Here is an 11,632-nt window from a genome sequence, read left to right as displayed (position 1 = left end):
GCACACAGACATACAGGCAAGCAAGACACCTATGTACATAAAACAAGTTTTTTAAATCCAGAAATTAAAAAGACTAATTTTTGTTTGTTTGGTGTAAGACTGGGTTTCTCTATGTAGGCCTGGCTGTCCTGGAACTCGCTCTGTAGACCAGGCTGGCCTAAAACTCACAGAGATTCGCCTGCTTCTGCCTCCCGAGTGCTGGGATTAAAGGCGTGCACCACCACCGCCCAGCCAGCCAACATTTTTAAAAGAAAGGTGAGTCCTCCTACAGCAATGATTTAACCACGATGCAGGCACAGGCATGCTCAGTGATGCGACTAGGTGGCTCTGGATCATGCCCATACAACAGTCAACACTAACCATCTCACACACAGACTCCATTTTTGCACAGTTGAGACTGATTGTTCATGTCAGGGATCAACAAAGCTTCTCTAGAGACTCAGACAGCAGCGCAGTAGCGCCAATCCTAGCATTTGGAAGGCAGAGGCAGAACGATTTCTGTGAGTTGGAGGCTAGCCTGCTCTACATAGAAAGTTCCAGGCCAGCCAGGGCTACAGAGTGAGGCCGTGTCACAAAAACAATGAAAAGATTCAGATAGTAGCATCTGGAGAGATGGCTCTAGGTTCAAGAGCACCGGCTGCACTTCCAGAGGCCCCGAGCTCGATTCTCAGCTCCCACATGGAAGTTCATAACAGTTATCATTGGCTATAGTTTCAAAGGATCCGATGCCCTCTTCTGTCCTCCAGGGATGCCAGGCACAAACATGGTATGGAGACATGCAAGCAAAACATGCATGCACGCACACACACACATCCACACACAGTAAAAATCAGATAGCAAATATTTTAGTATTAGTGGGCCAGACAGCCTCTGTTACAATTGCTCAACTCTGCTGCTGTCAGCTGAACCTTGTCATAGGTAATGTGTAAATGAAGGGTTTGTATGTTCCAAAGACCATTCACATTCCTAGGCGTGAAGGAGGGTCGGAGAAGGGGCGGGTGGGAGGTAGGGAACTTGTCTAGTATGTTCACACCCACACTCTGCAAAGAAAACCCTTGTAGCAGGCATGATTTCCCCCAGAATACTTCATTGCGGGACATAATTCATTAGCCTATTTGCTTAACTCAGATGGCCAAAGAACAAAATCTCTCTATATGTTTTATTCAAAATTTAATTGGCTGTAGCTAGTGATTCACAGTTTGAGAGCGTCCCGTCCATGAGGGAGACAGTGCTAGGCTGGGTGTGATGGTTCTACACCTTTAATTCCAATTCTTAGGAGACCGTGAGAGGAGGATTTGGAGTTTGAGGCTAGCCTGGGCTACTTAGCTAATTCAGGGCTAGCCTAAGCCACAGAGAAGAGGAGCCAGACATGGCATCTTCTGCCCGCCATCCTAGCGTTGAAGGAGTGTTGTGGGATTTCGATCCCTTCAGTTGATGGCTCTTGGGGATCATGATTCCTAGGGTGTGTGGTCTTGTCTGCAGACATGACAATTTATAAGCTTAGGGGGAGGGTCTTGTGCTCTCTTGATCTCTTGAGGGGTTGGAGCAGAGCCGGCAGCTTGCTATTGGTGCTCTTTACCCAGTGGGCAGCTGCGGCATCTAACCCATTCTGATCAGTGAGTGTTTACCCTATTTTATACCTGAATAAATTCTTGAAAAACTTTACCCGACTTTTGTGGCATCTCGCTACCAAGGAGCATGAGGCAGGAGAATGACCGGGACTTCAAGGCCAGCCAGGGTTATAGAAGCCACTTTTGTTACAGGTTTAAAACAGGGGGGCTGAATAGCACCTCTTCCCGTCATTGCTGTGTTAATGTTTAAATTGGCTTCTCCTGTAGCTCCTTTTCCTACCAAGACCCCCCCCTAGCACACTTTCTACAGTCTGGGGGTGTCTAATGCAGTAGCTCAGGCCAGACAATGACTCCCATACATTCTATTTAAAATTAAATCTGACTTCAAGTCCCCACAAGCCAGGATTTATGCTTAAAAAGAGTCCAAGGGCAAGCCAGGTGGTCTACAGAGCGGGTCTAGGAAATCCAGGGCTACACAGAGAAACCCTGTTGTGAAAGTCTCAGGGGTTCCCCCGTTCCTGAGCCTCAGACACCACCTCTGCTCCTCTGTCTTTCTGGGAGGCTCCAGGCACTGGACACAACTCCTCTCTCCCCAGGCTGGGGCACTCAGGGACACTCCTGCTTCTCGCCTCTATGAAGCCTTGATTCAATAATAAAAGCCTCCTAAGGGACTCTCAGGTCCCCAGGACATGTCCCTGGGTACCCTCTCTGTCTTACGGCAAGTAAGAGTCAGCTTCTTTCTAAACGAGGTCACTTTGGCCTTTGTTTACACAGCATTAGATTATGCTCTTGTCTTCACTCTCCCATGAGCCTTTAGAAACGAAGTTTCGAGGGCTGCCAAGGTCCCGGGGTCTGAACGGATCATTATTTATTTATCCAGCCACCCTGCTCTCTTGGGCGTTCAGCGCCAAAGCGTCTAAGTTCTCCAACATTGAATGGAACACATGCTCAACAGACCTGAAACCCTGTCTGTGAATTAAGGTCCAAGTTGTTCAGTCACTTCTCTTCCCAGGAGAGACCTTGTAGGGTTGCCGTGCGTGCGTGCGTGCGTGCGTGTGTTGGTGCACGGCCGATGAGATGGTACAGCTCTGTAAAACCACTTTCTGCCAAGGCTGAAAACCTGAGCTCAATCCCCAGGACTCACATGGAGGAAGAAAAGAAATGACCCCCGTAATTTGCCCTCTAACCTCCAGTTTTTATTTTAACTTTGTGTGTGTGTGTGTGGGGGGGGAACAGGTCTCACCGTGTAGTCCAGGGTGGCCTCGAACTCATAGAGAACTGCCTGCCTCTGCCTCCTGAGTGCTTGGATTAATGATGTGTGCCACCATGCCTGGCCATCTCACATGGTTCCTGAAGCTGGAAGTCCCATGGAGGAGCCACTACGGTCGGTTCTGGTGAGGAGGATTCTCTTCCCCAGGGCCTGGAGGGGGGGGGGGGGGGGGTCGGACTTCGACACCTGAACTGGGGACAGAGACCTTCAGTGAGTGACAATGAGCACCAGCCAGCCAGAAGCATTTGGGGGCTGGGCAGACAGAAGCTAACCTGGTGCTGGGCAGCTTAACGTCCAGGAGGGGACACTATGGGGTGACCAACGGCTCTCCTTCCTGAGCATTGAGCGTCTAAGGTGGAGAGGACGCCTCCTTTGCAGCTAGGCTGACCCCGGCACGGAGGGGCTCCTGGGGAGCTACTTCCCCTTTCTTCCTGTGGAAGGGAAAGACCGTAGGACTGCTTCGCGCTCAGGACCTGGGAACGGCCGGCCAACCTGTCTGCTCACTGGATCCCCGGGTGACTTTGTGGACTAGCGCCTACTTCCCTGCTCCCCACAAGAAAAAAATGCCGTGCACATGTTTGGAAACTCCCTGCGTTATTTCTACAGACGTTTATCCTCTGCCTTCTCCGATAAGACTCGGGCTTCCAAACTTTATTACAAAGAGGTCAGAGGAGAGTGAGCGGGGGAAGGGAGATAGGGGGCGGAGCTCAGTTGGTAGTGTTTGCCCGGTGCGCACGAAGCCCTGGGTTCCATCCCTAGCAAGGCACAAACTGGGCATGATGACGTAGGCCTGTGGACGCGGCACCGGGGCTGTGGAGGCAGGAGGGTCAGAGTTCAAGGTCGTCCTCAGCTACACAGTAAGTTGAGGCCAGCCTGGGCTACAAGATAACTTGTTTCCCCACACACCCCTCAAAAAAAGACACGGAAGCCTGGCGGTGGTTGCGCACGCCTTTAATCCCAGCACTCGGGAGGCAGAGGCAGGCGGATCTCTGTGAGTTCGAGACCAGCCTGGTCTACAAGAGCTAGTTCCAGGACAGGCTCCAAAACCACAGAAAAACCCTGTCTCGAAAAAACAAAAAAAAAAAATTGCTATTCTAAGCAATGGGGAGCCACCGATTTCTTTTTGAGAGGGGCTTCCGATCAGTTCCACATGCACGGAGCTCACATTGGCTGACGTGTGGAGGCTGGACCGCGAGGTTCGCTTCTGCTTAAGCGTCGCGGTCAGAAGCACAGACTTGGATCTGTGGGGTGGGTGGGACCCGGTGGGACCCGGTGTGGGTGGGACCCGGTGGGACCCGGTGGATGCTCCCATCGGTAAGTGCTGGAGGTCTGAGATGTAGGGAGGCTACTGTGGATGGCTCCCACGAAGGAGCTCTTGGTAGCCCCAGTCAGGAGACTTGTGAATGGGGGAGGGGTTGGAAAGAGTTACCATACACTTTCGCTATTACGCTATTCCATTTTTGGCTCGGACCCGAAGCAATGGGTCCAGTCGGCGCTGGACTGGAGCTAGCAAAACCGCACATAACTTCCCGCTCTGTCTCCCTCAGGTATCCCTCACGGCATGAGATCAAACACATTCTCTGACAACTGAAACTGAGACTAGCTGCAGTGTTAGCGGATCACCCAGGGACCCCAACAGTCTCGGCAGTGGGTAGGCTGAGGCAGACGTTGAGTTTGGTGTCACCTTGGGCTACATAGGGAGGTCCAATCTCAAAGGAAAAAAAATAGCCAAAGAACTTGATCATAGGGGTAGAGCTTTAAAGGGGAAGGGGGTCACCTCAGAGAGAGGGGCCACAGCACTGGTCACAGACGGGGTTTCACAGAAACAAGGGAAGGGGCATGCTTTCATGTGGCTGCTAGGGTCGTGAACATGGAGTGTTTGGGGTTTTTTGTTGTTGTTGTTTTTAGAGACAAGGTTTCTCTGTGTAGCCTTGGCTGTCCTGAACTCGGCTCTGTAGCCCAAAGCTAGCTCTGAACTCACAGAGATCTGCCTGCCTCTGCCTCCCAAGTGCTGGGATTAAAGGCATGAGTCATCACTGCCATGCCTGAATGTGGTATTTTTTAAGTGCCTTCCTTGCATAAGCTATTCATCAGTGGGGCTGGAGAGATGGCTCAGGGGTTAAGGGCAGTGACGGCTTTTCCAGAGAACCTGGGTTCAATTTCCAGCACCTACATGGCTGCTCATAACTGTCTGTAGTTCCAAGAGATCTGACACCCTCACACAGACATGCAGGCAAAACATCAATGCATATAAAATAAAAATAAATAATTTTTTTTTTTTTTTGGTTTTTCGAGACAGGGTTTCTCTGTGGCTTTGGAGCCTGTCCTGGAACTAGCTCTTGTAGACCAGGCTGGTCTCGAACTCACAGAGATCCGCCTGCCTCTGCCTCCCGAGTGCTGGGATTAAAGGCGTGCGCCACCACCGCCCGGCAAAAATAAATAATTTTTAAAAAGCAATTATTTTAAAAGCAATGAGTCTACCCTGGCAGATGCGGTGGTTCCACCGTTGTGCTACTGCTCCTGGTATCTGGTCCTTGGGTAACACAGAAATGGCAGGGCAGAGAGGGTTGGAGGGAAGGCAGGGACCAGTACCGTGCCTAGGTAGGAAGCGGGCTCTAGAGTAAGGCCAGAGCGCTTAGGGTCCTCCTCTCGCGGTCCCTGGGACTTACATCCTTGCTTCAGAGGGAGCTGTGTTTCACAAGTATAATCAGGCCCGAGGATCACAACCTGTGCTCCCTCAATGAGCCAATTAAAGCCGCTACATCGGGGCCTGGAGAGATGCCTCGACAGCTAAGAGCACTGATTACTCTTCCTGAGAATCCAAGTTTGGTTCCCAGCACCCCTCAGCTTCGTGCCTGGAGTTCCAGCCCCAGGGGGTCTCAAGCCCTTTTCTGACCTCACACGGTGCACAGACAGACCTGCAGACACAACAGGTGGTGGTGGTAGCCTTTAATTAATCCCAGCACTCGGGAGGCAGAGGCAGGCGCACCTCTGTGAGTTCAAGGTCATCCTGGTTTACAGAGGGAGTTCAGGACAGTCAGGGCTACTTAGAGAAACCCTGTGTTCAGGGGGTGAGGTAGGGGGAGTCAGCGTGGAAAGCAGAAAACGGAGATGAACTCAATGTGGCCACATCGGGGAAAGGGAACCCCACAAGCATGTATCCGGGCTAAAATTTAAAGAGCAGGCCAAGGATTTGCCCCTTGACCACTGACCCTTCCCTGAGGGGGCTAAGTCATGGGAGCTGGGTGAAATCTCTCTGCCAGAGACAAGTCCCCCTTGCTGGTGCCTTTTCCTCCTCCCAGCAGGACGTTCCGGGTAAAGGAAACCCCCATTTCTCTGGGGTCCAGAGACACAAATGTCTCTCTGGAATGGCTTCACGTCGGGCGTCCCGCGTCCGCACCAGGCTCGCCAAGGCTGAGGCGGTCTCTGCTGCTGGGGGCCAGGGGCGGCTGTGATTGAGGAGCCAAACTGGCGGGAATGCAAGCTCGCCTCACGTGCAGACACACGGGTAGGGCCTGAGGGACGGCTCCACGACGAGGTTCTGGAGCATTTCAGGACGATTGCCAGAATCCAGCGAAAATAAAGCCCGGCCTGTGCACTCGGGCAAGGGGCGGGAGCCGAGCGCCGATTGACCATAGAGGCGCCAGGCTAGATTGTCTCCGGGCCCTGCAGCGGACATCTTGACTCCTGGCAAAAAATACTTTGAAAACGTCCGAGGCCTCTACTAAGCTGGTTACACCACCCCAAACCGTGAAGTTAAATACCTGTCCCGGGAGACTCAAAAATCAAGCGTCCAAGCGAACCAGTAGCGCACCCGTCAGAACTGGCTCTCGAGGCGACGCCGCCATCCCCGCCCTTTTCCGAGATGGCGGCGGCGAGGACGCTCTAGCCGCCGGCCTGGGTTCCGCGGAGGCGTGGGGGCGGCAGCGGCTGCGCGTGGGTGTCCCGCCCCCTCCCTCCCGCACCCGCGCCGGTCGCCGCTGTCGTCGTCACAGCTGCGCCCGCGTCCGGCCCCGCGCCTCGGGCCGGAGGATGCCCAGGAGGCTGCTGCTGCCTCCCCCGCTGTCCGCGTGCTCGGTCCTGCGCCTCCCGCGGGCTCGCCCCGCCGCCCTGCCGGCCATGAACGCCGCCCGGACCGGCTACCGAGTCTTCTCGGCCAACTCCACGGCCGCCTGCACCGAGCTGGCCAAGCGCATCACCGAGTAAGCCGGGGCGGTCTCGGGTGGGCCCGGGGGCAGACGCTTCGGGCCGACTCCCATCCCAGGCCCGGAGGTGACCGTCGCCATTTCCAGCCGTCCCTAACGGGACCCGCTCGGTGGGTCGAGCCTCGGACCGAAGGCGTTGGAAGGGCAGGGAGAAGGAACTCAGAACTACAGTGGGGTGGGCGGAGAGAGCTATGATTCCAAGTACGTTGATCAGTTGCGCGCACACACACACCTAGGTGTGTGTGCAGGTGTGACTTCAGGGGACCTTGGGGGGTTTGCCTGTCGTCTGTCACCTCGCTGACACTGGGTGAGGGACGTGGTTGGTTGGTTTTGTTTTTTCTAACCTTGTAAAATGTTGGTGATTCTATGGGACAGGGATGGGAGTGTGAGCCTGAGCTTAGTGGGAAATATTGGAGGTGAGTCCTGCAGGTCGGGGCCTCCCAGTGGTCCCCGAGAGCACATGTCTCGTGTAAGACCCCTTTTCTCCTTTAGAGAAAACTAGAGCCCTCTTATAAAGCGCCTTAAGGGCCCTTTTTAAAATAAACTTTTTAGAAATATATAACAAAATTTGACCCCACGTTGTTTAACTTGTTCTTTGGGCTTTGTTCGCTGCTGAGGAGGCTTGCTCGTTCTGGCTCTGAGCGGACTGGCCTTGAACTATCCGCCTCCCGTTGCTGCTGTGCAGGAATAGTGGGATTAAAGGCCTTATGCCACCACACCCATCCTTAGATTTTGATTTTTGAGATAAGATCTCCGTGACCCAGGCCAGCCTCTGTTATCTTCTGGCCTTAGCCTTCCGGACGCTGGCCTCACCCTGGCCTCACCCGTCTGTCCAGGCTTAAATGGCTTGACTTTGAACATTTAAGGTCGTTTTCCCGTGTCGGGAATTCTTATCTCCACCTGTTGTGTTAGCACTTGGACTTTGAGGTGGGTTTAAGAGAGTACAGGAGGGCAACTCTGCATTCTGCTCCCTGCTTTCTGATTCTAAGCCCTGTTTATGGTCTTTCTAGCCAAGGCCAACCACGGGGCTCACTCTGAAGCCTCAGTTTGTTTACCTTGGGTCATATTTACTCGGTTATGAGCTTGCCTTGAGTAAGTCTAAGGGAAGGCTTTTAAAATGAGTGGTTTGCCTTTTTTGTTATGCTAATGGTTCAGAAAGCCTTGAAGTTGTATAACAAACCTTGTTATAAATGCAGTGTCTGTTATTACACGGTAGAGCTTTTGCTGCGTTTATATGATTGTGCTCTTTCCTTTTTTTTTTTTTTTAAGAGAGTTTTGCTGTGAAGCCCTGGCTGGACTTCACGTTACAGCAATCCTCCTGCCTCAGCTTCCAGAATGCTGGGTTGATTAATACCCGACTCCCTTTTTCTTGTGTAATAGGCGTCTTGGTGCTGAATTGGGGAAATCTGTTGTGTACCAGGAGACCAATGGAGGTAAGTTATAGTCTTTTTGTTCCATTGAGCGTTTGTTGCTGTCCTTTGGGCAGCGTCTCATAGCCTACGCTGGCATGACCTTGATCTGTCTCCCTGGTGCTGGGATAGCGAGCATGCCCACTACTCTGGCTTCATTTCCTTCTCCATTAGATAGATAGGCATCCAGGCCTCAGCTCAAGATCCTCGCTTCTGCATCTCCAGTAATACCACATGGGCGTTGGGCTCCCTCTCCCTACCGTGTGGGGCCTAGGAATCAAACGCGGGTCATCAGCCTCAGTACTGAGTGCCTTTACCTTCTGTGCCATCTTGCTGGATCAGCCCTTGTTGTTTTGGAACTGTTATGCCCAGATCACGGAGTCACCCCCAAACCAACTAGGAGACCGAGTCTTGTCTGTAAAAGCAGAGAGCCTTCATTCTTACACAAGTTTGCAAACCCCTTCTCTCCATGTGTCCAACGTATTGCAGTGATCAGAGAGCCCTTAGCTCAGTTAGGGTTGGGTTTTTATAGTAGCCCAGGTGGGGGCGGGGATGAGGGATTTCTAACGTTCAGTACCCCTGATTGGCTGACATTTGTTTCGGGCTGTCCTGGTAAAAAACGATGGGTGTCTACAATGATTGGAACGTTAGGAATTTTCTTTGGATGACCTGTTCCCAGGTGGGGCCTGGGTGGTCTCCATTTTTCTTGGAACCAGGTATTGCCTTAAACTACTGAGACTCAGGCCTCTGTTGTCAAGGCTGGGTTCTCCAGGAACCTGCTACAGAACTGAGGATGATTTTGAGTTCCTTATCTGCCTGTTTTAGTCTTCCTTGGTCTGGGATTGTGGGCATGTACCTGTTGTTGGGTTTTATTTTTACTCTCTGCTCTTTGGGGGCCCCCACCCAGCTCCCAGGTAAATACACAGAGACTTATTCTTACTCATGAATGCCTGGCCTTAGCTTGGCTTATTGGCCAGCTTTTTGTTTTGTTTGTTTTCTCAAGACAGGTTTTCTCTAACTTTGGAGCCTGTCCTGGAACTCACTTGGTAGACCAGGCTGACCTCAAACTCACAGAGATCCACCTGACTCTACCTCCCAAGTGCTGGGATTAAAGCCATGCACCACCACCTGGCTTAGCCAGCTTTTCTTAACTTAAATTATCCTTCTACCTTTTGCCTCTAGAGTTTTACCTTTCTCTGTGCTAGAGGCCTTTCTTTCCTCTTACTCCATTGCTGGCTGCTGAAGTTTCTGTCCCTCCCGGTCCTGCAGCCCAAAGTCACACAGAGGTCTACATTAACTATAAACTGATGGGCCCATTAGCTCAGTCGTCAGCCAGATGCAAAGGAAGTCAGACACAGAGCAAGCAAGACGTGACTGCCTCGCTGAAAAAGGTACCAAGCCATATGGCTGACACACACAAAAATTATAGGTTGTAGCCAGGCGGTGGTGGCGCATACCCTTAATCCCAGCACTGGGGAGGCAGAGGCAGGCGGATTTTTGTGAATTCGAGGCCAGCCTGGTCTATAAGAGTTAGTTCCAGGACAGGCTTCAAAGCCACAGAGAAACCCTGACTCGAAAAACAAAAAACAAACAAACAAAAAAAAAAGAATTATGGATTGATATAAGTTGTAAGAATTAATAAGAAGCCTGAGCTACTGGGCTTATAAGTTCATAATTAATGTAGGCCTTTGTGTGTTTATTTGTGACTAAACAGATGTGGGTCCTGCTGGGACAGAAACCTCTGGGTGGCTGGGCAACTGGCCCTTGGCATCCTCCTCTCTTCCTCTTATGCCTCCCTCTGTTCTTCCTTCTTCTATTTATTCTCTCTGCCTGGCAGCCCCGCCTGTCCCTCTCCTGCCTAGCTGTTGGCCATTCAGCTCTTTACTAGACTATCAGGTTTTTTAGGCAGGCAAAGCAACACAGCTTCACAGAGCTAAACGAAACATAAAAGAATGCAGCACATCTTTGCATCACTGAATATTCCACAGCACAAACAATTGTGACACATCTTAAAGTCATATTCCACAACATGCCCAGCTTGATGGGTTTTGTTTGTTTGTTTTTAACATGCTGTTGCTTTGTTTCCTTGGCCCAATAGAATTTGCCACCCAGGCCTGGAACTTGGGGTCTTCCTGTCTTAGCCATGTGGAATCATCACACCTCAAAAGCTGGTGTATTTTTACAAGTAGATAGCGCTTTAAGTTTTGTTTATGTGTGGTGGTATGCAGGTGTGGGGGTGAGTGCATATGGTGGTGTGCATGTGTGGAGTGCACGTGGTGTGTGTGTGTGTGCGTGCACGTGTGGAGTGCACGTGGTGTGTGTGTGTGCACGTGTGGAGTGCACGTGGTGTGTGTGTGTGCACGTGTGGAGTGCATGTGGTGTGTGTGGAGTGCATGTGGTGGTGTGTGTGTGCACGTGAGGAGTGCGCGTGTGCACGTGTGGAGTGCACGTGGTGGTGTGTGCACGTGGAGTGCATGTGGTGTGCGTGTGTGCACGTGTGGAGTGCACGTGGTGTGTGTGGAGTGCACATGTGGGTGTGTGCATGTGCAGAAGTCAGGACGAGCTTTGGGGCTCAGTTCTTTCCTGTTTTGTTGAAGCAGGTCTCCTACTGTTCCTGATGCTTTGCACATACAACAGGAGTGCTGTGGTTATGGATACCAGGCACTGTGTGTCACCATGCATGTGTGTTGTGTGTACGCATGTTTATGTTTGCATGCCTGTGTATGCATGTTAGGGACTGAGCTCAGATCATCAGTCTTGCATAACAAGTGCTTGTACTCACTGATGTATGTGAACTTTCCAGCATTAGAGGTCTGTGTCCTTGGTCCTCCTGTCTCTTTAGATTCTGACTGTTGTCTTTGCTGCCCTTCCACTCGGGTGCACATAACAGTGTAACAAGTAGAGGAGAGATGTGTGGAATGTCTTCTACTCTGGGTTCTGTTTGGTAAATATCTTAGGCTTGTCTCACCAGGACATCAAATGATAGCATGAGCAGTCTGGTGTTGGGAACAGGACTGAACCTCCTCTTTGGTGGGGGTGGAGATGGGAGATGGATTAGTAGTGGTGCTTGTACCTGTGATATCAGCGCTGGCGGGGCAGATGCTCACAGGCCAGCCAGCCTAGGAGTGCAGTGAGCTGAGAACGAAGGTGGAAGTGATGGAGAAGACATCTGATGGT

General features: G+C 51.7%; 1 protein-coding gene across 2 annotated transcripts in view; it reads left to right on the top strand.

Annotated features, from left to right (window-relative positions):
• The first annotated feature begins 6,814 nt into the window (after positions 1–6,814).
• The window catches only part of Prpsap1 (phosphoribosyl pyrophosphate synthetase associated protein 1), a 30,069-nt gene continuing 25,251 nt past the window's right edge, over positions 6,815–11,632 (top strand). The window contains exons 1-2 of one of the 2 annotated variants that reach the window (XM_005350772.2): positions 6,815–7,043; positions 8,427–8,479. In XM_005350772.2, the coding sequence (XP_005350829.1) occupies positions 6,874–7,043; positions 8,427–8,479 (223 nt within the window). In that variant the 5' untranslated portion in view covers positions 6,815–6,873. Of the gene's footprint in view, positions 7,044–7,069; positions 7,157–8,426; positions 8,480–11,632 lie in introns of those variants that run through there. The other variant, XM_026780630.1, reaches the window with a different exon arrangement.

This window comes from Microtus ochrogaster, chromosome 7, assembly GCF_000317375.1.
Source record: "Microtus ochrogaster isolate Prairie Vole_2 chromosome 7, MicOch1.0, whole genome shotgun sequence".
Taxonomy (NCBI): Eukaryota; Metazoa; Chordata; class Mammalia; order Rodentia; family Cricetidae; genus Microtus; species Microtus ochrogaster.
The sequence above is the reverse complement of the archived record's forward strand: the minus strand, read 5'-3'. Positions and strand labels throughout refer to the sequence as shown.